Source organism: Falco peregrinus, chromosome 6 (genome assembly GCF_023634155.1).
Source record: "Falco peregrinus isolate bFalPer1 chromosome 6, bFalPer1.pri, whole genome shotgun sequence".
Lineage (NCBI taxonomy): Eukaryota > Metazoa > Chordata > Aves > Falconiformes > Falconidae > Falco > Falco peregrinus.
Window position 1 is genome coordinate 89,641,178 of NC_073726.1, and position 23,153 is coordinate 89,664,330.

At 48.3% G+C, this 23,153-nt stretch overlaps 1 protein-coding gene across 4 annotated transcripts; it reads left to right on the plus strand.

The window, feature by feature from the left end:
• Nucleotides 1-2,069: 2,069 nt before the first annotated feature.
• Nucleotides 2,070-23,017, plus strand: TMEM39A (transmembrane protein 39A). Of its 4 annotated transcripts, none has more exons than XM_055808185.1 (9): nucleotides 2,070-2,397; nucleotides 14,499-14,692; nucleotides 16,271-16,493; nucleotides 17,881-17,964; nucleotides 19,394-19,536; nucleotides 20,001-20,349; nucleotides 21,165-21,352; nucleotides 21,843-21,963; nucleotides 22,497-23,017. In XM_055808185.1, the coding sequence occupies exons 2-9, from the start codon at nucleotides 14,580-14,582 to the stop codon at nucleotides 22,728-22,730; spliced, it is 1,455 nt and encodes a 484-aa protein (XP_055664160.1). In that variant the 5' UTR covers nucleotides 2,070-2,397; nucleotides 14,499-14,579; the 3' UTR covers nucleotides 22,731-23,017. The 4 variants fall into 4 exon arrangements, with proteins under 4 accessions (XP_055664160.1, XP_055664159.1, XP_027633644.1 ...); XM_055808184.1 differs by lacking the exon at nucleotides 2,070-2,397 and adding an exon at nucleotides 7,069-7,179; XM_027777843.2 differs by lacking the exon at nucleotides 2,070-2,397 and adding an exon at nucleotides 9,153-13,302.
• Nucleotides 23,018-23,153: the final 136 nt, after the last annotated feature.

Below are 23,153 nucleotides of genomic sequence, written 5' to 3' on the forward strand. Positions count from 1 at the left end.
TCATCTTTCCCATTCTGCCTGGGCTGCTCCTTGCTCCTCAGTACTGGCTTCCTTAGGTTGGTTCGTATTACAGTTTCCTTGCAAATATGAGGAGACCAAGGACCCAAACGTTCACACAGCTCTTTGATGAATTCAGTGATAAAACTACAACACACCATAGATTGGCCACAAGGACCCAGGCAGATAAACGCAAAATATTCCTGAAAAAGCATTATCCAGAATCGATGGGAATAAATGGTCACTCCGCAATTGTTCTGGGCTCATGCTGTTTCCGTGTGAGAATGAGAAAGGAAAAGATGAGGCACCCAAGTCTCCATAGCATTTCATTGAATTCTGTAGAGCATAACCATTAATAAGTAGTATGCTAGAGTGGAGGGTATGTAAACCTTAAAATATCCAAAGTTGTCAGGTTGTTAGACTAACTTTTACAAATAACACAGTTACTTCTGTAAGTCAAAATGCACAGGAGCTGTAAGATTCTTCTGCACGTATCCAGGCTTGAACTGGTGTTCAGATTTGCCGCTGAGAAGGAATTTCACCCCTGTTGAATTAGCACAGACCTGTCTCCTGCCTCACTGTGCCCTGCTGCACGGCTCCATCAGCCAAGATCTCCTGGGCATATTTTACACAAAGAGCAGCTTTCTCTTGGAGCAGGGGCCTCGGGCCTTAAACACACCTGCACTGAGGTTAAGAACAATGTATTTTTTGAAAAATTTCACAGCTTGGTTTGAGGGTTTTTTCCCAGCTGATCCAGAATAATAGAAGGTTTTGGCAGATTTCCTGGTACAAGGTGTGTATCACAGAGTTGCACACAGGGCTATGGGCACGGTCTGCTGGTCCAGCTGGGCTGTCACTGGTCGTTGCTGTGGCTACAGGGGGAGGGATGAGCAAAGCCGAGGCACACGCGGGTCTGTTCGGAGTGTGGCAGCTGCGGTCCAGTTCGTAGACATGACAATTATCTGAAGATGCTGCTGAGGCTGAAGGAAGGAAAGTGAAGGCACAGACCCTGAGCTGTTGGCAGGGAATGAGGAGGGAGAATCCTGTATCAGAAACAAGCCCAACCACCCTGATAAGCCACAGAGACTTTACCAGACCCCTTTCCAGAGCATTGGTTTGAAACAGACCAGTGGAGAGGGTTGGTGAGGCCAGCTCTGTCCCATGTATCGCAGCCGCCCGGTTCTCAGGGTACTTTTAAGTGGTGCGTCCCCACGCAGGATTGCCTACTGCTCACACACCAGGTTCTTTCTTTCCTCCAGTATTTGCTCTCGCTCCCTGGGAGAGCTTTCTTGTTGCGATTGTGAAAGCTAATAAATCATTATTTTGTTTATAATAAATATAATAAAGCTAATAAATACATAAATAAAGCGATTTTCACCGCTATATCTCCCCAGCTTTGGGCTGGCACCTACAAGCTGTCCCAGAAGTCACTCGAAAGAAAGATGCCCCTTTGGGAAAGGCGCTCAGGAAAGCCTTGGCTTGGCTTGGTGGCCAGCCCGTGATGGTTTGCTGCCGCTCGGCGGCTGCTGCAGCCAGTGCCCGGTGTCCCGGCCGCACCGCCCGCTCCCCCCGGCTCCGCGGGCTGACGGGGGGCGCAGGCGGGGACCGGACCCTGGCCCGGGGCCCAGCGGGGCACGTCGAGGCTCCAGCTGTTGCTGCTCACTCGCGGGGTAAGCAGAGTTGCTGGCTGTAATGAAGCTGTTGGTTATAATTATTTCATTAATTTTTTTGGGGGTGACTCACGATGCAAAACGTGGCGCTTTCTGGATTTATTATCGTGACTAGAGCGACAAAAGCGTTCCCGGTGCAACGGGGCGCGGATAAGGGACGGAGCATCTCCCCCCGGAGGCTCCGTGCCGTGCCGTGCCGTGCCGTGCCGTGCCGTGCCGTGCCGTGCCGTGCCGTGCCCCCCGCGCCGCCCCGGCCCCGCCGCCCCTGCTGCTGCCACCACCAAGATGGCGGCGCGGCCGGCCCGCCCCGCCCCGCAGCGCCCGTCCCTCCCTGGGCCGGCCGGGGCCGCGGCCGCCGCGGTGGCTGCTGCCGCCGCCGCCTGTCGCCCTGTGATGAGAGCATCAGCCCTCACTGCCACGTCTCCCGGGCAGCTGCGGCGGCGGCAGCCGGCGGTGTGCAGGGCCGCGCCGGGGCGCCGAGGCTGGGCCAGCCGCCTCTTCCCGGCCCTTCCCCTCCCGCCGCGGCCGCCCGCTCTGCCTCCTGCCGCGCCGCGGGGCGCCGGGCCGGGGGTCTGCCCGGCGGGACGAGCCGCGCTCCGCGGGCACCCGCCGCCGCAGCCTCGCCCCCCGCCGGCGGGCCGGGGGGCTGCGGGGGCCGGGGCTCGCCGCCGGGCCGGGGACCCCGCTGCCGGCTGATGTCCGAGCCGCGCCGCCGCCCGCGCGTGGATGTGTGAGTACCGGCCCCCGCGGGGGCCCGGGGGGGCGAGGGGCGCAGCCGGGCCGGGCCGGGCCCCCGCAGCTCTGTGTGTCTGTGTGCGTGTGTGTGCTGGCTCCTGGGCTTTGCGTCGGTCCTGCCGGTGCGTTACGGCACCTGCTCCCCGGCTTCTCGCTTTCGGTGTCCCCGTGTGCCAGGGCGGCGCAGGGCCCCCGCGCGCTGCCCGGAGCCCTCCGTGCGGGGAAGGCTGAGGGTTAAACGCGAGCAGGTCGGGCTGGGGACACGGGTGGGTTCGCTTTGAGGTTTTCAAACGCGGTAACCAGTCCTACAACGTCCTTCCACCGGCCTGTGGAAGATGAGGCAATGCTCTGTAACTCCGGGCACACCTCACCCACCACCAGGTACGGTTTCCAGAATGGATGTGGGCGCACGTCGCTGTTCCCTCTTGTACCACTAAAAAGCAGTGTATCGCTCACCCTGCCTTACGCAGGGCAGCACAGGCCGATAATTTTCCGTATTACGTGAGGTAGCTCCTTCGCTACTCCAGCATCATTCTGACATGACCGTGCAGTGGAAAAGAAGCAGCTTTGCAGTTGATGGTCACTCTCATGCATGCTTTTCCCTTGTAACAGGCCCCTCGTGTCACTGGCATCTTTTGGGGCTGTAAGTGAAGGAAGGAGATGTCTGTGTCACAAAGTGGTCGGTCACAAAGTTCTTGGACATGACGCGTCGTCACTTTTGTAACCGACTCAGGTCTGTTAACTCACTGTGCTCAGAGGATGTTTTCTGAGGGGGATGCAGCAGTACAGGGACAGGACTGGAATGGCTTGGCTCCAGTTTCACAGGGTGCTGACTGCAGAGCAGGGCACCAGCCCTGTAACCCGGAGCCTGCCCCTTTGCTCACCTCCTGGCACTCCTGGGGTGGCAGTGGCTTTGTTTCTCACACCCATTTCTCCTTCCAGCCGCTCCTCGAGGCGCTGGGTATCGCGATCGGATGATGCTTTGCTGATAAATCCTGGGCCCGCTGGCGCGGAGGTGGTAGCCAGGCAATGCTGACCTCTCTGGGAGTTGTGCTGAAACTTCACATGCCTTGTAGTCCCTTGTCGGACTGGAAGTTCTTCAGGTGTAGATGCAGCTGCTTCTTGTTTCTGTTCTTGAGCATCTCTGACTTGGGTTTTGCAGCGCAAACCAGCACGGAGGGTGGGAATGCTGTCCAGGTTTCACTTATTTGAAATGACAGAAGAGCTCAGGTAGTATCAGTGACACAGTTACCTGTGCCCACCGTGATGCACACTCCTCATCTCAAGACTGTGGAATATCTGCGTGTCTCCTTGGCTATCTCGTGGCTGACCTAGTGACTTGCAGGCATTTGAGACCTGATTTTCAGAAGGTCTGGCTGTCCACACTCCTGCTGATGGGGGTATCTGTATTGTCTCAACCTGAGCATCTGAAATCATCGATAATTTCAAAAAGGTAGGCGTTTCATTTTTATTTTTTACTTTATTTTTTTAAAAGTCTTTCTGACTGTAAAATGGGGATAAACATTTCGCTTCCTACTTTTGCAGAGTACATTTTTATTCTGCTTGTAAGAAGGTAAATTCTTTTGAAAACTTCTTGTAATGTACAGGTTAGCACCTTGCTGAATTATTCTTTTTACAGAGACGCTAATGGCATCCTGTTGTAGCTAAGGAGATAAAGCTATTCTCATCATAGCAGCCTGCCTGTATGAGCAATATTTGTGCTGATGTAACATCGCCAATACAGTTATGTTGTTATGTATTACTCAAAAGCAGACAGGCCTAATCACTTTTTTGTCTATGCTTTCTTCAGACACTGCTTTTTGGTCTGAAATTTTAGAGACAGAATCTATGTATGTAGTATTTGAAGGGGGGGGTGAAACCCCACACCTTTCTGCTCTTTTTCACATTGAGCAGCACTGAACATAAATCTTTCTCTGCAAGTGTCTGCATTGCAAGTTAATTTGGGCAACTGGAGCCTGGCTATCTGGATAAAAAACTAACATTTTTTTTCTTCTGCAGGCATCAAATTTGGATGTTTGAGAATACAGCAAGAATATATATGCTACAAATGTGTGTTAAGGTGACTTCCAATGTCCATGAGCATACAGTTCAGAAGCCAGTCGGGTCACTCGGTCTGACTCTGTAGAGTTCCAGCTCCTAAAGGTGGATGTGGTGCAAAGCAACAAGATAGTACTGATTCTGAGACGGTCCTACCTCTCAGTCTCTGTGCTCCCCCTGTGCCTCAGTATCATGAAATCCTGGAAAGAAGTTTTCTTCTGGCAGTTACAAATGTGTGGTTTAGTTTTAGTTTATGGATGTAAAACTCTTGAGTTGGAGGGGCTGGATGCATGCTCTGGATTTAAAGAAGAGATATTTTATCAATAGGAAGATGTATGTGGTTTTTAGCACTGTTGAAAATCAGTTGGAGGTTTGGATGAATTTGTCTACTATTAGAACATTTATTCTTTAAAGTATTACTGATTTCCGACCATTCTTTTGTTTGTCCATTGTGAAATTTTATGTCCTGCGTTGTTTATGGACTGAGAAATACAGAGGAGGGTTGAATTTGGCTTGCAGAATCTGCTTAAATGCTTGGGATCTTTAGGCTTCAGTATTACCTGCTCCGTCATAGTTCATTTTGCAGTGTGATATTCTGTTATACGTATTTTCCTTTTTGAGGCCCGATTTTCCTTCTTGCACTGCCACCCAGTTGGAGAACTGATGCAGTTTGACCGTACTGCGGTGCTAACCTATGCATGCACAAGAAACCATAAGGAAGAGAGGAAATTGCGACATCCACGTTCCTCTTCCTTCAGTGATCCCTTCTCCTCTGCCATCTCCTTAATCCGCTCTCTGGCTGCAGTTTGGCCTGCCCTGGTATTGGACGGTGCCATGAAGTTAGCTCTCTCCTCTTTGTTCACCTCACTGCAGCAGGTCTTTTGTGCTGATGGGAACTTTTGTTCATTTATTTCTAACCGTACCACAATTGGATAAGCGGTACAGCTTTTAGAGGGTGGATTTTTAAAAATTGGAGGTAAATCTCTGTTAGCTGTATGACTTGGCCAAATCACTCATGAGCTATCACAAATTCTCCTGAAAGACTTCCTGCCATTCTTTGTGGGGTGTAGTCAGTGGAGAGTCATTTCTAAGTTGTTTTTTTTTTTTTTAACTTTTTGGGCTGAACGTGTTGCAAACGGAGTCTTCAGATGGGAGTGAGTATTATGCAAGCGAGTCAGAAAAGCCATGATGGCTAACGTGGTGCAACGGCAGCCATGTATGCTGGGGGTTTGAAATGGTTGGGTTAAAGCAAAATTCTCGGTGTGGCCCAGACATGCTTATAAGGGAGCGTGTATGCAGGTTTGGACAGCTAAATTAGTCTTGGTATAATTAATTATACCAGGGATTAACGTATCCTACTGCATTTTCCTGACCTGCTAGATTAGTTGCTCTGTAAATGGTGGTGTGAAGTTCTGAGTGCCACCTGCCAGAATAATGCAAGTTGAATTGAGGACTCGTACCGTTTTGCGCGGGGGAACTTGCAGATTACCTGTACCTCTTATTTAAGAGGCAAGTAGAGGGGAATTGATGTATTCTCCTATGTGTTTTATATTTTAATGCAAATTTATGGTTTGTGCAAATTACAATTTATTTAGAGTCCCCTGCAATAATTCTGCTTTTCCATGGTGTCAGGGGTATGCAAATCACAGTCGCACCGATACCTTCCGATACGAATCCCAGCGCAATGACCTGGGGGTAAGGCTTGAGTAAGTGTTTCTTCCTTGTGTTCTACTCCATGCTTTCAAACTCATTGCTACAGATGGCAGATGCCTGCCTTATTTTTAGCTATGTGAGGACAAAACAGAAAACACCTAGTGACTCCCCATGATTTTTCATCATGGCTGATCTCCATTAAATTAACCGTAGGGATTGGCAGAGGAACAAAAACAGCGGGAAAGCTGCTTCTGTTTGTTTTAAAAGCACTAAAATAATTGCAGTCTCTAAAACACTAAAATAATACTGTAAAAAATATTCAATACTATGTACAGAGACCCCTGGCAAGAGAAACACTTGCCAAACAGTTTATCCTGTTTGGGATAAGGAAATTGAGGTCTAAATCAGAAAAATCAGTAACAAACTTCCCTGGAAGTCAGTTGAAGAGAGATTAAAAAAACCCGAGAGTTCCTGGCTTGCAGACCTGTACTCAGGCCATTAGAGCATGTGTATGTATTCGGAGTTGGGAGCAGAACACGTGTTTTGGTGGCTTGCTTGGTTGAAAATTACAAGATGGGCTCTTAAGGCAAGAGCATCTTTTCTACCTCGCAGCTGCTCTCAGCAGTGATCTATTTTGCTGTGCATTTGTCCTGATAAGTTGGAAAAGAAAATTTCAGTGGCCATAGCCAAAATTCCCTTCCTTTCGCAGTCGCACGGCACGGTGTAACGGAGGGCGATCAGTGGCTGTGTTTTAGCAGTGCCGTGCCTGTGCGCAGTGTTTACTGAAGGGCTTTGGTGCAAGACGTTCTTGGCAGTGCACGTTGACAAACTGTTTGAACAGCCAGCTTCGGTAGCTTTGCCAGTGTTGTGTCTGCTGATGCACATTGTCCTAGTGATGGAGTGTTACTTCCCAACCACAGGCCCCTTCTAAACAGAACAGGTGGAGTTGGAGCTTAAAACTTTGTGTTGTGACATACCCAAATCCTGGTTTGGATCTGGAGCTGAAACTCTCCCGAGCTTTCAAACAACAGCGGAGGTCATCTTTGAGAACTGGATGTCAAGCTTGGTAATTCCCACCAGCTCTTTAGTTGGAGCCTCTTGCTCTGGATGAGGCCAGACTCGCTGTCCCTTTCCCCACACGATTTAGCAGGATGGGAACTGTAGGACCAAAATAGAGCATGACCCAGCTGGTCAGGCCTGCATTTCCCTCTGCTGCTGGAAAAGCTCAGCTTTGCACCTCTGTCTTGTTCTCACACGAGGACCAGCCAATGCTTTCTTTATTCCCAGATCCAGTATTGGGCTGTGAGTGTCGCTGTATACATCGGAAGAAGCCAAAGAAAATGTTACTGTATTGCAAACTGTGCGACGCTGTTGTCTTGGGGGAGAGTGTCGGCCACTTGTAGCTGCTGAGCCCTGAGGATCTTACGTTGTGGGTTGGGTTTTTTTTAATCTTTTTTTTTTAAACATAATTTCAATTCATTCATAAAATTATTGTAGTCATTCATTAAAGTCTTATTAAGCTGTTTGTTCTGACCTCCCGCAGCAGTTAGTTGCAAAGGTAATTACATGGTTATGTGGTATTATTTAGTAGTCCAGGAATTGTGCCTTTGTTCTTGTAGTCGCCAGAGGTTCATTAAGAGCGCTTAGTATGTGTATTTTCTTTCCTCCAATTCACAAAGACTTGAACTCATCTGTGTTCTGAAGAGGACCACATCGCCTGCATACCTCTGGAAATCTCTTTGTCGCACCCCCTGAAGTAAGGTCTTTGAGGGGATTTTTAAGGAATGTGTAGGATTTGGTTTGGAAATCCCTCTCCATTTTTAAAAATTACTTTTTCAGTCTATTGGATAATCTTCTTGATATTAAGAACTTAAGTCTGTGCCCCGTCTTTAAAGAGCACATCTGCAAAATGAGCTGAGTTGAGCTTATTGCACTTCAACCCGGAGAGGCTTTTCCTGGAAAAGTTCTCTCTCCTGCTCCCATTTTTGTCTGTGGGTATTTGAAGTACTGTGGCAGCTACAGATGGCAAGTGCTGCCTTCACCTTGTCTTTAGCTAGAACTTTTATTTTCCCCACTTATCTGTCTGCTTAGTTTTAGCCTTCCTCACTGAAGATGCCCGAGTCATAGGATGTAGATGCCGTTCCTGAATTCTTGCCTGTTTCTTGCTACTTTCACCCTTTGATTTGGCATGTGTGTCAAGGACTGATAGATGGAGCCTCTTCAGCCGGAGCTGTGCTGTAGCAGAAAAGCCTACGCTGAGCTGGTGTTCCTGGGTTGGTTTCGTTATTACAGAGGAGGTTCTTGGTTCTTAGTCACTGAGCAAAAATTAATCTCGCTGGTGCATCACCTGACAGTGGTGATTCACCACCTGGCTCTTGGCCTTTTCGCCTGACCCTGGGCTGTGCTTCAGGGGGGTTTCTGGCTCTCTCCATGCTGAATCTCCTTCTTGATCTGTCGCTCCGTACGGCATGAGGACTTGGAAAATGTGCTGACTTGGGAGACCTCCCTCCTAAGCAGCTTTGCCTGCCGGCGCGGGGCTGGGGCCAAGTGCTGGGCCAGGTGGCAGGTGTGCGCCTGTGGAGCCAGCCTGAGTTGAAAGGTTGTGTTGACTTTAGTGCTGGGGGAGCTCTGTGCAAGCCAAATATTTAGCTTTCCAGCTGATAACCTGTTGGTTGTTTCCTCCCTCGCAACAACTAAACGCTCTTTTGATTCCCCAGCCAAGTCAGGGCTTCCACAGAACTTCTGCAGCTTGTCGGCTCTCAGTGTGGCAGATGTGAGGGTGCTGATAAGGTGGCCTTATCACCCAGGCACGGGTGCAGCCATCGCTTTTCTAGGCTCTCTTCTTGATGTTTTGGATTGTGGTTTTTTTTTTATACATATTATGATGATGATGATGATGATGTCGGGTGAATGGGTTACCAGCTTTGTGGTTCAGTTTTTCCAGCTGTCCAAATGTTTTTACTTAAATAAATAAATAGGTCTCACACTAAAAGGAAAAAAAAAAATAAGCCATTACTTACTCCCATAAGTAACTGGGAGTCACAGCAGTTGAAAAGAAAACTTGACTATAAGGTGGATTTGCTGATAATTTGTGAATTATGATTAGGACTGCTGGAGAAATAAGAGTTTGAGATTAGGTTGACCAGCTACAGTGGCTTGAAGTGAGGACATTAGTAACCGAGAGACCTTTTTACATAGCTTGTTTCGCTTTCAGAGACTGATGGGGGACGGAGGGAGGAAGAGGAGAAAGAGCTGTTTGTCTGCCAGCTGAAAGTCTCAACTGCTACAGCATATATTTATTTCTAAAGGTTAGAGAATCCTACTCTTTTCCTCCTCCCATCCTTACAGAAACGATTTCACCAGGGGCTAGTAACTGTCTTTCGCAGCCTTGCAAACAAAGTTTTATAAATAAACCACTGTCTGGGACACAGTGAGTTGTTGTCACCTGTGGGGTGGTAACAGATGCTGTGCAGGTGCTTGCTGTGCCCTGGCAGCCCTGGGGACAGAACCTTTCACTCAGGCCAGGGGAAACTGTCCAGGTCTTAAATGGACCCTGGCCTTTGTGGTCTGGGAGCTCGTGCCTTGGAGCTTATCCAGACAGTCCAGTTCCAGGATATATGTTCCTTTTTGAAGGAAGATGACCTAGAAGCCAACGCTCCTGACAGCAGGGGGACAGGTTGCTGCTGCAGTGGGAGGAGGAATTCCCAGATGCCTGGATGTAGGAGCGCTCTGGAGATGGGCAGTGTGGTTTCCCGTGGCGCTGCGGGACTGCTTCTGGCACTGCTGCTTCCGTGCTCCTTGGCTTGCATTTTCCCTGCGCCATTCCCAGTTCCTTCATCCTTTTGTCCCACGCTTGATGCTAGCGATGGTTCGGGGTGTTACCACTAGTACCCAGAGGGGCTGGAAATGTCGATGGTGTTTTCTCAGCGCTGGTAGTACCCTGTGCTTCATGTCAGCGCTTTGCAGTTGTGTCACGGGGGTGGCAGGTGTGTTTCCATCCTGCGTAGCCATAAAGCACAGTCACCTCGAATGGAAAGTCTTGCTAGCAAGCCAGACGATGCTGAGAGCTTTTGTGTTGCTGAGGAGGAGGCAGGCAGAACTCCTTTGCTAATGGCCACAGAGGCGTGTTGCTTCACCCCAAGACGTCGCATGCTTACTCAGCAGGAAGGCGGCTGCTTTGATCAAGATGTAGAGTTGCAGTGAGAGACTTGTGGTCTTCTCAGCCCATGTTGCTGCAAGTGGGGATGGCCACATTTCCCTTTCTGCTCTTAAGAGTAGCCGGTTGTAGGACTTGTGGAGCGAAGGAGAGCCTCTTGAATGTTTTCCAAGCTCTCAGAGTTCTCATGCCTCAGTGCAGTGAGCTTCCCAAGAGGACTGGAGGCTCGGAGTTTTCTCCAAATAAAAAAAAACAAAACTGTAATGCCATCAAAATAACTGGCTGAGCATTGTAGCATTTCCAGCAAAGAGATGGGGAACCAGGCAGACTTTTCATTCTGATGAGTCACTGACTGTCCTGGTTTGTCTCTTCTGAGAGTTGTTTGGGCAGCTGCTGATGCAGGAACATGATTCTGAGCGATGGTCCCTGGGGAGCAGGACAGGGCTGCATGCTGCTTCACCTCTCAGCTGGCGGATGGTTTGGCTGCTTAGCTGCCCATCACTAAAGCCTTGCTCACAGCTGTGGTTCTTGCCGGCTTGGTCCTGCCTCAGTCAGGAGAGCTGGGGAGCTGATAGGGAGGAGGAGTGTTGGTGCAGAGAAACAAAATACCAAATGCTTTCTGAAGTCCTAAAAGCAAGAATTGGAAATCAGAAGGTCTGATCCCTTACAGTCCTGGATCTTTTTGTGACCATGTAGGCTGTAAAGCTGAAGGTTTTGTCTCTGTCCCAGAGGAAGAGTGTGGTCCCTCTCTAGCACCCAAGAGCTGTCTGTACCCATATCCATTCCCTTGCGTGTTTTTACGATGCCCGCGTCTGCCTGAGAGAGGAGATCTTGGAAGCCAGGCGGTTTCTGTTTTGGGGATGTTGAGGATGAAGGGAATACAAATATGTGACTTATTTTTGATGGAAAATACAGGTGAACTGGGAATAACAATGTGGACTCACATTAATGGACTGAAGAGTCTTGTCAGGAAAAGCTTTTATCTTCCATTACTCACTTTCTGTGCCTGTGACTCTGTATAAAATAAGATTGCCGATGGGGTGGGGACTCTGCAAATAGAGAAAGGAGCCTGGTAGACTCCCAGCTCGCTCCGTGGGCTCGTTATTAATACTTAATATGACTTGGATGCACACAGGAATCTTACCTGTTGGAGTGAAGGGTCATGGGCACTTTTTTTTCTTGTTAGCATATTTTTCACAGTTGAGTCATGCCTTTATTAATTGAAAACTATAAAAAAGCTTTTTCCCGTGTCTGTCTGTCTCAAAAAGGAGGGCTGTTGATTGGTTCAAAGCCAAAAAAAGCAGACTTAGTCAAACTGATCTGTAATCTCACTGCTTTGTTTAACTTTATCGGGGGAGCTTCAGTTTTGCGTGGCTAGTTTTATAAAACAAAAGCAAACAACAACAAAAAAGGAAGGGTTCTTAGGCAGATTTTGCTCTAACAGACACCTGCCTAATTTGATCAGACTCCAGTGACATAAAGTTTTATTTAAAGCTTTTGGCTTGAGGAACTGCCCGGTCTATACATTCATGGATCGCTGTGAAAGGGCTTATTCAAGTGCGTTTAAAATATGGTGCGCTGACATTAAGGAGGGCTGCTTTCCACAGGCATTCTTTTGTACTGGTAGAAACCTGCATTTTACTGGTTTGCAAAACCAGAGGGTGGAAATGCAATTACTCAGTGTCCAAGTGTCTATATTAGCGAGCATGCGAAGCATACTAATGGGATAATACTAATGAAAGCTGTTAAATTATTTACATGAATTACTGACTGTGGCATAAAGTACCTTCCACTGTTAATACTGCTAATTAGACCACCAACATATTGCATCCGTTATCACAAACATCCTGTAGGTTGAATCAGAACAATTGTTTTAGCTTCCACAGTCCCTGTAATAGTTTAATTTGGCTTAAAATAGCTTTCAAAGTTGCTCCTTTTAGAGGTTTTTCTCATATTTTTTTTCACCTTAGCTGCTTATGTGAAGTGTCTGGATGCCCTAAGTGAATTCTGCATTGTCTGTTGCTGCCCCTGCTCATCTTGTGCATTCAGGAGAATTTTCTTCTGTTTAATTCTTGAAATATAAATATTCCCAAATAAAACTCTAGAACATCCCAGAGAAAGTTCTCTGAAAGCTTTAGAGCCTTGACTAGAAAGGTAAGGAAGGCTTCAGTTTTCTGTTGTGGTGGTGTTAGAATTATAATGAGAATTTTGAAGTCTGCCAAAGCACATTATTTGCCTCCAAGCCCAAATTGCCCAGTGTTTGCTCTCTCCTTTCATGCAATTTCACAACTCTTTTTTTTTTTTTTTTTTTTTTTCCCCCTTCCCTTCCCTTTTTTTACTCTCCAGGATCTCTGCTTTACTTTTTTTTTCTTTTTTGTGCTAGTGACCTTCATGTGGGTATGTAGAGAGCATTTCCCTTTTGAAGCATCCTGATTTTTGTTGAAATTTTGAGAGTTGGTTATTGGAATATAGATGAAGGATGGGAAATTTTAATACAAAGGATGATTCTTTGAGGGTTTTTTTAGAATAGTTCTGCATGCTGTGTTCATGGTGACAGTGATGTGACTCATGAACAAACTTCCTGGCATTTCTACCAGCTGTGATTTCTCAGGATTTTAAAGGAGGTGATAACTGAATTGTAAATAGACAATAGGTTCCATCTGTAAATTTCAAAGCTAGATCCAGAGTTTCCCAGAAGGTGGAGGTGTTTTTTGGACCCTGGGTTGGTTTTGGCTATGGTATTTTGCTGAAAAGGCATCTGATTAGTCTCCAGACATGCAGATACACCAGAGTCCTTGTAGCAAGATGCCCTCTCACTGTCTTGGTTCTGTACAGCATGTGCGCTTGGAATGACTTCCAGATTCACACTCCAACTCAACACCTTGCTCTTTTGTGTCTGCTAGCCATCAGAAACGTACCTGACTGCCGAATCCTTGCAGTGTTATGTGGGAGACCAGTGAAAGAAAAGCAAAATCATATGGGGAGTGATAAAAGTCTGTGCCAGAGAATCTACCTTTGTTACTGATACTCTGAGTTGCCCAGCCTGTCTCATAGTAGGTCATTTTAAGGAGCTGATTGGTTTAAAATGTGTCATTTAAAATAAAGAAATATTTATAGATTCAGATTTTAATTATTATTAATATTTTTGAGGGCTGGGATACGTGATTGCTTATATGTGCCTTTGAAGTACTTGTGTACATAGAATCATTTAGGTTGGAAAAGACCTTTAAGATCATCGAGTCCGACTGTAAATCTTGCACTGCCAAGTCCACCACTACACCATGTCCCGAAGCGCCACGTCTACAGTCTTTTGAATACCTCCAGGGATGGTGACTCAACCACTTCCCTGGGCAGGCTGTTCCCGTCCCTTTCAGTGAAAAATTTTTTCCTAATACCCAATCTAAACCTCCCCTGGCACCACCTGAGGCCATTTCCTTTTGTCCTGTTGCTTGTTACTTGGCAGAAGAGACAGCCTCCTTTCAGGTAGTTGTAGAGAGCAGTAAGGTCTCCCTGGAGCCTCCTTTTGTCCAGGCTGAACACCCCCAGTTCCCTCAGCTGCTCCTCATAGGACTTGTTCTCTGGACCCTTCTCCAGCTTTGTTGCTCTTTGGATGTGCCCCAGCATGTGTGTTTTGCAGCACTACTCTGCTAACTAGAACCACTTTAAAATGTACCTCCTGCTGTCGTGTCAGTTGGGATTTCTTGGCACGGGAAGGGAGCTGAACCATGCAATTAACTTCATGGAGACCAGTCTGTCTGTTCAGAGCTCTGGCAGAGGCAGGTCCAAATAACCTACCAGCATCAGACCCTGTCAAGTGATGTGTTGGGTGGTTAAAAAACCCTGCGAATCTCTAGTAGCTTCTTGCAGCAGAACAGGGAGGGGGCTTTTCCCAGGCTTGCTTTTGAAATGAGGCACACAGTTTTGTGGTCTCCAGCACTGGAGATGCTCGGTGGCACTTTCCAGCCAACAGGAAGTGGTAGCAGTCACTGATGGCTAATTTAAACAGCAACTTTTTAAAGACACAGTGTCAGTGGTGTCTGTGCTGTGTATGCAAGCAGACACTGATCCGGTGTCATTGAAATGGCACAGTGTTTTAGGGTGGTGATGGGTGTCCCACAGGGCTCAGAGTGTATGAGAGTGGCTTCCTTTTGCATGAACTTACTTGGCTGGGGTGTGAACTAGGTGACCAGCAGTTTGCAGCTTAAGTGATGTTCCTGCCTCCTTTGCAGACCTGGGAAGGCTTCGGGATCATTTTCTGCATCTTGGGGCACAGCCTGCTGGAGGCACTGGAAGTGGATTGGTTCCTGGTCATGCCCGGTGGAAGGAGGGGACCCAGCCGGCAGCAGCTAAGCCGTTCAGCTTTGCCTTCTCTCCAGACGCTGGTTGGTGGGAGCTGCGGAAACGGTACCGGTTTGAGAAACAGGTAAGGACAACAGCAGGTTTGTTGAGACACCCGTGGCTGGGATAGCGCTGAAAGCTGGGAGCCTTGATCCACTCTGAACTCCGGGCAGGAGTGCAGCTTTGTGGTTAAAGCAAGGAACTGGGAGATGGGAACCTCGAGCCCTCTGCTGTAGTATTAAGAGATGGCCCATGCCAGGGGGAACATGCCCTGCATGACAAACCTCTTCCAGCTTCTCTTCTCAGCTCTGCTGTGGCGCATGCTTACCTCTGCGGCCCCTCTCTTGGCTTCATGCGTTAAGATCAGCCCCATGGGGAGGACTGTGGAAGTGGTCTTAGCCACCCTTCACCGCCGCCACAACAGCCAGGGATGGAAATTGCACAGTGCTCCGTTTGTCTTTCTCTGCAGCAGTTCCCAGAGCAGTGAGTCCTAGCAAATGATGAGTCCTTGTCTCTTGTTCGCTTGCCTGCAGTGCCACAGGGAGTTAGTGTGACATGTCAGAGCTCAGCTGTGAGTCCCCCTCCTGCGTGGTAGAAGGGCAGGGCAGGAGGATGCCTATATTCTGCTTAAGCCCTGCTGGCTGCAGATGAAACTAATCCTCACAGTTGTCAAAGCTCATCCCTGTTTTCTGGGGAAGCTGGGGGCTGAAAAAGGAACACGTGGTGACATACAGATCTCCACATTTCACATAAAGACTAAAAGGGCCCAGCATTACTTCTGTTCACACAGGAGTTAGCAGACTAGAGAAGTTATTTGCTGCATGTTGAGGCCCTCATCTACTTGGTATACGTGCATTCTTACAGAGTAGAGAGATCCAAGCCATTTAGCTTTGGCCTTTGAAGATTTCTCTGCCTGGGACGGATGGATGGATGGCACAGTTTTAGATTCTTGAGGAAAAAGTCACTATTGAGACCACGGAGTCAGTGCCCCAGGGTCCTGGGGAAGTGTCGCTTAATCCTGGTTTCAGTCAGACACAGCATAGTTTATGCCTGAACTTCCTCCATCAGTTCAGTCTGCTGGAGCTTTTAGTTGTCCTAGCCTCTTCTGAAGGCTAGGAAAGAAGGAAGGGTGAAAACACTTGGGAGGGCAGCCTCTAGGAAGTGGCTGAACTCCTCTGTTCCGTTTTTAGTTACCCCTCTTTTTACAAGAGGAACTGTGGTCAGAAAGACAACGGACACTTTGCAGTACTGGAGAAGGAGGCTGGGCGCCACTGTAATGTCCTAGTGATGGGTGGCAGGAGCCAACATTAAGCTCTTGGTCTGGCACAGAGTCCCTCATTGATTTTTGCTTGGAGTTGCTCCCTCACTCTGTACCTCTGTTCCTCCATCTACAAGTTTACTGAAATATTGCTGGACGCATCACAGCACCTCTAGCAGACCGGTCTGTTGTCTAGAGAAAATGCTGGGTGAGGGTTTTGTCTGAGCTAAGAAGCCTATGAAGCTCACCACCAGTCTTGTGCCAGAAACGTGAATGCAAGACTGCTGCCATCTCTCCTCTAGCAATGCCCAGTCCCAAATTCACAACCTCAAGCACTCGCTGTCCTGGAAAATGATAGAGATGATGTAGAATGTTTACCAAGTGAGTGATACCTGTCTGCTTCAGGAATGGTAGTGCCATCAGCCTCTCCGCGCCTCCGATCACAGCGCTGATTACTCCGGAGCCTGTACGTCACTGTCGGATACCTGAACTGCCGTTGGATGGGAGCCTTCTCTTTGAATTCCTGTTCTTCATCTACCTACTGGTAGCCCTCTTCATTCAGTACATCAACATCTACAAGACTGTCTGGTGGTACCCATACAATCACCCTGCTTCCTGCACCTCACTGGTGAGTTCCCGGCGAATGCCATCCCTCATGGTTTTTCATTACACAGCTGCTTTTCATGCTGCTTCAGTCCAGGAATCACAAGGCATTTGACATTAAGGGCGTGAAGGGAAGTTCACATGCACCCCCATCAGTCAGGGCCATGTCACCCCCATTTTTACAGGGGAGAAAATATGTAAAAGGTGGGAGAGGGATGTCAGCAGGATTCCTTCAGTGGAAATTTTTTGTGCTAGCCCCTAGGGTTTGAAATGGAGTTGAGACTCCAGGAGTCTGCTCTCTCCTGCTGTGGGTGCCCTTTCCCAGTGGAAACAACGGAGCCGAGAGAAGGGAGATGATGCAAGTTTTCATTAGCATCTCACAGCAGGTCAGCAGCCCAGGGGTTGGGGAGGGGGTCAGATCCTCAGCTTATGTAAAGCTCCCAGTCTCCTCAGTTTCAGTCTTCTTCCTGCCCCAATAAGCTGCGCAACCTGGCAGTGACCTGAGTCAGCAAACTCATCTGAGTGAAGCTAGCTTCTGAGGGGGTCCTTCACTTCATGCTGTGTCCGTGCTGCTTGGAAGCCTGGGGCGGTTCCTTAGCTAGCTGCACCGACAGGCGGTGCTGGTGTTCCAGTTACCAGGTTCCAGTTCAGCTACGTGATGCTGGACACAGCTTGCTTTGAAGAAAAAACATTCTGTTTTAGGCTCCCTACCTGGAAGGTTTTAATAGTTATTTGTTTGTTCCCATCAGATGTCAAGAATTCTTTTTTACCCAAAATGTCCCTGAAGTCCCAAACAGCAGTATTCAGTGTCTGCGAGCTGCTCTAGCCCGAACACATTCAGTGGCTTCACTGAAAAATCATAAGGGGTCCAAGAGCTGTATCTGACTTGATGCTGCCAGAGCCAACATTAAACTTCTAATACAGATTTATGGCCTGTGAAGTTGACGTTTCTCAGATCAACTTGATTAACAGGGAGCACTGGTCGCTACAGACCATCTCTGAGACCAAGAGCTAAAATGAACTGGTGGGCTCACTCTGGACTCCATTTTGGCTGCCCTTGCTCTGGTTGCTCAGTGGCTTTTCCCAGGAGAACTTGCAAGCTGTTCTCCGTAGTAGGATATCCTGGTCCTAGATATCCCTTTGACCCCCAAAATACCTGCCTGAAGGGTGGGTTTGTTTTGTTTTGAGTGGAAATCTCTTCATGGTAAAGAACCTCCACGTGGGGAAGATCTTGCTTCTGGAGACATTCCTGTGTTACTGATGTTTACCCCTCCTCCAGGATAAGAGAGCTTTGGGGAATGCTTACACAAGGTCCTAATGCACTCTCAGCAGCCAGCTTTCTAGTCCCACCCCAGCTGGGTGGTTTCAGAGTCCCTTTCCCTGGTGAAGACCGTTTTTCTTTCCTCCTTCAGAATTTTCACCTCATTGACTACCACCTGGCGGCGTTCATCACAGTGATGCTGGCGCGGAGGCTGGTGTGGGCCCTCATCTCTGAGGTAACATTCCCACTGTTCCCTCTCCTGCCCATAGCACGGATTGCAGAGCATCACCATCCGTGGCCTGAGAAAGTTCTGCAAGCTGGATAGCTGGAGGGTTTCTTCCCCCAGAACAAGCCTGGGTGTGAAGGACTAAGATTTTGGGGATGCCCATCTGCCTTGGAGTTTTCTCCTTGAGCCCATTCGCGTCCTGCAGTATTGGGTAGCTCTGCTGCCTCTGCAGCTATGAGGAGATTAAATGGCCCCACTTGCTTCTTTATCCCTGCCAGTGCAATATGGTGTGTCACTATCTCTATCTCGTGCCAGAGAAATGGCTGAGAGAACTGCAAGTTTGATAGCAGAAAGGCAGATAGGGAGGTTAGCCAAGACTGGATGAATGAACAGGAGACAAGAGGGGAAAGGTCAGCAGGAGGATGTCTGAGTACACTAAAGTGAAATAGGAATAGCTGGTAGAACTGCTTTTCCAGTCCTGGTTACTGAATAACTCTGAGACTCTGGTTGTGTCACGTCAGATTCTGGGACTCTCCCTGTTTGTGAGAGCAGAACCAGGCCAGATGTATGTTTGAGGAAGCTCATTTTAAGGAAAATGGAAGGTCTGTCCACTGAAATGGTTAACAACTCCAGGCCAAGCAACTAAGCGATAAGTGTAAAAATAAATAAAATAAAATAAAATAAATGAACAGTTCTATCCTGTTGAATAGATGGACCAGATGGGATCTCTGAAGTTCTTTTTTCATCTGTGATTCCTGCCATTTTCATTTATGTTCACATTCTCCATAAAACTTCCCATAGACTGAAATTTCTGCATTGAAACCTTCCATGCAAGTTCTTGCACGTCCCATTTATTGGCTCTAACCCCTAAGAATCTTTTCATAGTTCACTTGCCTTCTCCCCTCTGGAGACTGGAACAAGCTTTCTTGCTGCCCTTTTGAAGGTGGTGCCTCCTTACTAGACTGCAGCCTGTACATCCAGTAGAGATGAGCGGTGGAAATCTAGTTTTGGGATTGCTATGGTGCACCATCTTCTCTTCCCTTAGCTGAGAACTGTGACATTCCAGTTCTTTAGGAAAATAAATGCTGAGACTTGATCCTTCTATAGGAGAGAGCAAGAGGAAGCGTGTTTCAGGCTATCCTGGACTATCATCAGAGCAATAAGGGACCTGAGCAAAAATACTTTCTATTTTGCAGCTCTGCTTTTTTTTTTTTTTTTCAAAAGGCCCTATTTTAGTCATGCCCTACAACTTGTGCTTATTTGAATCTTTCAGATTCTATCAGTCACGAATAAAATCAAAGGCATTCACCTTTGTAAGAAAGTCTGCTGCATCTGGAAGTGGGCAGCTGTGCCTTCCCTCTCCCTGCTCCTCCTCCTCCGCAGGCACGTTCTAGCACTAGCATTGCAGAACAGCTGAATGTTTCCTCCCCATTTGCAGGCCTCTCAGGTGGGTGCGACATCAGTGATTCACTACATGGTGCGCCTGGTGCTGCTCACCCTCTGCGGATGGGTGCTCTGCTGGACTTTGGTCAACCTCTTCCGCAGCCATTCAGTGCTCAACCTCCTCTTCCTGGGCTACCCGTGAGTGACACCACCTTGTACCTGCATACATAGGTGTACGGGGAGCATAGCTGCTTGGGGGCGGCATGAACCACCATGGGAAGCAGAGCTGTTGGCTGTAATCGGTGCCCTCGTTTTATGATTAAAGGGGAAGTAGGAGTGGCCAGGGTATGATGCAAGGAGGTGGTGCTGAGCTGGTGAAGCACATTGCCTCAGCATGCTGTTTGCATGAGGGGCCTTTACTGCGACTGAAGACTGGGATCATTGGTTCCATAAATGAGATTTAAAGAAGCTTCTCTGCACAGCTGTTGAAGCTGCAGCCTCTGGGCTTTTATGGGGGAGAAGAGTTGGCTACTGACTTCTGGAATGAGGGTTCCTCTGTGGTGTCTCTCTCATAAAGGCCAGTATCTGTTGAGAAGGTGCCCTCTGCTTCGTGTTGGAATGGCTGTCATTTCAGCCCTTTTTTTTGCTTTCTTTCTCTGCAGGTTTGGTGTCTACGTTCCTCTGTGCTGCTTCCACCAGGACAGCAGAGCACAGCCCCTGCCTGCAGACTGTGGTTACTTGGTACAGGACCAGATGGTGGATGATGGGGCTTCAGCTGTCAGCAGCCTGGTCAAACCCAAAGATTTCCTCTCGCTTCTGTGGGAATCCCTGAGAGAACAGTTCAATAATCCTACGTCTATCCCCACCCACAGCTGCCCCCTTTCCCCAGATCTCATCCGCAATGAGGTGGAGTGCCTAAAAGCAGACTTTAACCGCAGGATCAAGGAAGTTCTCTTCAACTCCCTCTTCAGTGCCTACTACGTGGCGTTCCTGCCACTGTGTTTTGTGAAGGTAGTTCTTCTCTGGCTCTCTCCGCACCCCTGCCCGCCGTCTCCTTCTGAATGTTGTGTGAATTGCTGCCAGGCCAGATTCCTGGTTAATTCCCCTTTTCTCTGTCTCCCCTTTGGCAGCCTGGATAGCGGAGCATGGCTGCATCCGGAGTGCACTAGTACTGCTCCTGGTTGGCGGATAGGTATTGCCATAAATGTGATGCACCTCTAGTCCCATCACCCCACTTACTAACTCCCCTTCTCCCACCCCCTGTCCTAGGCAGATGATAGCTGTGTTCTTCCTAGAAAAGGGAACCTGTTGTTACCCGTCTCAGATCCAACATCCTGGCTTTCAAGTGCTTGGATCAGAGGCTTTGGTGGTCAGCCTGCTAGAAAACAGAGCCAACTAGGATGCTTGGCAAGCTAAATTCGAGAACCTTTTGTCATTGTGAGGGTTGTATTTTTAATCTGTCATTTTTCTAACTTGAACGAGCTCCAGTTGGTGTAGTGAAGTGGGCAGGGCTCCAAATCCACGTAGCAGTCTTGGTGCAATTGGTGCTCCTGGGACAGTTCTGTGGCAAGCAAACCCCTAGGTATCTGCTGCTGGAGGAGGAGAGGCACCAGCTGCAGCATCATCCCCTGCCCTTTCTCCCTCAGGTCAAGGAGAAGGGAGTCTTGAGTGTTTCCTAAGCTGTAACCCTCCGAAACCACCGGTCCAAAAGCGCATGCCTGTAACATGTGGTGTGGGTCTGCTGGATGCACATGCAGTACGTCCCTTGTCATTCCTTCCTCTGTTTTATGACAGTGGTGCCAAGTTCTTGTCTGGTCTCTTTGCAGAGCACCCAGTACTACGACATGCGCTGGTCGTGTGAGCACCTCATCATGGTGTGGATCAATGCCTTTGTCATGCTCACCACTCAGCTGCTGCCTCCCAAGTACTGTGACCTGCTTCACAGATCAGCTGCCCACCTTGGCAAGTGGCAGAAGCTAGAACATGGTTCCTACAGCAATGCTCCGCAGCATATGTGAGTGTGGGGATGGGGAGAGGTTGGCATACCTGGCCAAGAGAAGACATTCTAGTAAATAAGGAAACACCAGCAGTACTTATCTGTTGAGGACACTTCTCCATTCCCCATGCAACTCTGCTGGTCTTTCTGTTCCCTAGAAACAGAAACATCTACTCTAGCGAGCTATCCGAGCTTCTCTGGTCTCTGCTGGCTCCTTCCCAGAAAAAAACACGGAGATTCCTCTTAGCCACTGGAGAAGTAGCATGCGCAGGGGCAGGGGGTGGCCCCCTCCAATGCAGCAGGCTAGGCTCTTGCACTGGGAGCCATTTCTTTGCATCACTCAGAGTCCATCTGGTGGGCTTGTGATCCTCTGTGCTTTTCCAGTGGGAGCTAGGACATCCCTGTGGCAGAGGCTTTGGTATTTTTCAAGATGCAGTCCATTCCCGTGAACCGACGTCCAGGGAGTTGCGAGCACAGATGCTAACGCTCTGGCATTGTTTCCCCACAGCTGGTCAGAAAACACAATATGGCCACAAGGAGTTCTGGTGCGACGTAGCCGATGCCTGTATAAAGCAGTTGGGCCTTATAACGTAGCAGTGCCTTCAGATGTGTCCCACGCCCGCTTTTACGCAAGTATCTCTTCTCTTGCTTGGTGACTTATGATGGTGGGAGGGAGGAGAGGCGCAAACATAGCTGCAGCAGAGCAGATCGTGGGGAAGAGTTCAGTGCTGTGCAACAGCCTGTTGCCGCTAAAATACCCATTTGCAGCAGAGGGGCTTTCCCGTTGCAGGATGACAGTGATGTCTGGGCAGGATGGAAGCCACGGCTGCCTTGTCAGCGCGTGCTCGTTACAGTGATGCAGCTCTCCCATCAGGCAGTGGCATATTCTTAAAGAGGGTTCTAGTCAATGTCTTCCAAGGAAACATTAAAGTATGTCAGCTGGCCAGTACGTTATTTCACCCATCCTCCCCTTCTCAAGAAAAATGACACTCCTACACACCTTGTTTCTTATGCTAGCAGTGGTTGGAGTACAAACATTTCTTCTGCCCAGCATGATGGTCATTAGCACAGTGGTGCCCAACAACATTATGTATGTACCCCTCCCCACTTTAACACTGCAACAAATTATAGAAATCTGTCTTTTTTAACTGTTTCCCTGCAGTTCCTTTTTCACCGTCCATTACGGCTGCTCAACCTCCTGATTCTCATCGAGGGCAGTGTGGTCTGCTACCAGCTCTACTCGCTGCTGCGCTCAGAGAAGTGGAACCATACCCTCTCCATGGCCCTTATCCTTTTCTGCAATTATTATGTCTTATTTAAGCTCCTCCGGGACCGGATAGTATTAGGCAGGGCATACTCCTACCCGCTTAACAACTACGGACTCAAGGCACACTAGGCCGGCCAAATGTGTACCCCTTCTTTTTCCCTTCCCACAGGCCAGGGAGGGAACCTCAGAAAAAAAAAAAATATTTTCGTACAGTTCTATTTTTTTCTTGCAGCGTTTATAAATATTTAAAATATTTTATATTTTGTATACTATTGTTTTTGTGGGGCGGGAAGGGAACCAGTGGCAATTAAATGTCGCTTTATAAACAAGGTGTTATTTTATATATATATAAAAAAAATCAATGTGTATATACCGTATATCTATACCCATACATATATCTATGTGAAGCAACAGGATTGTGTGTGTGGTCACTGTGTCCGCTTTGCTCACACAACTGCCTTGCTACTGCATACAGTGGGGATAGAACTGATGTTAATTAGGAACTGGTCTGCTGTAGAACTTGGATAAGTGGACAGCCAGGGGAAGAAAGGA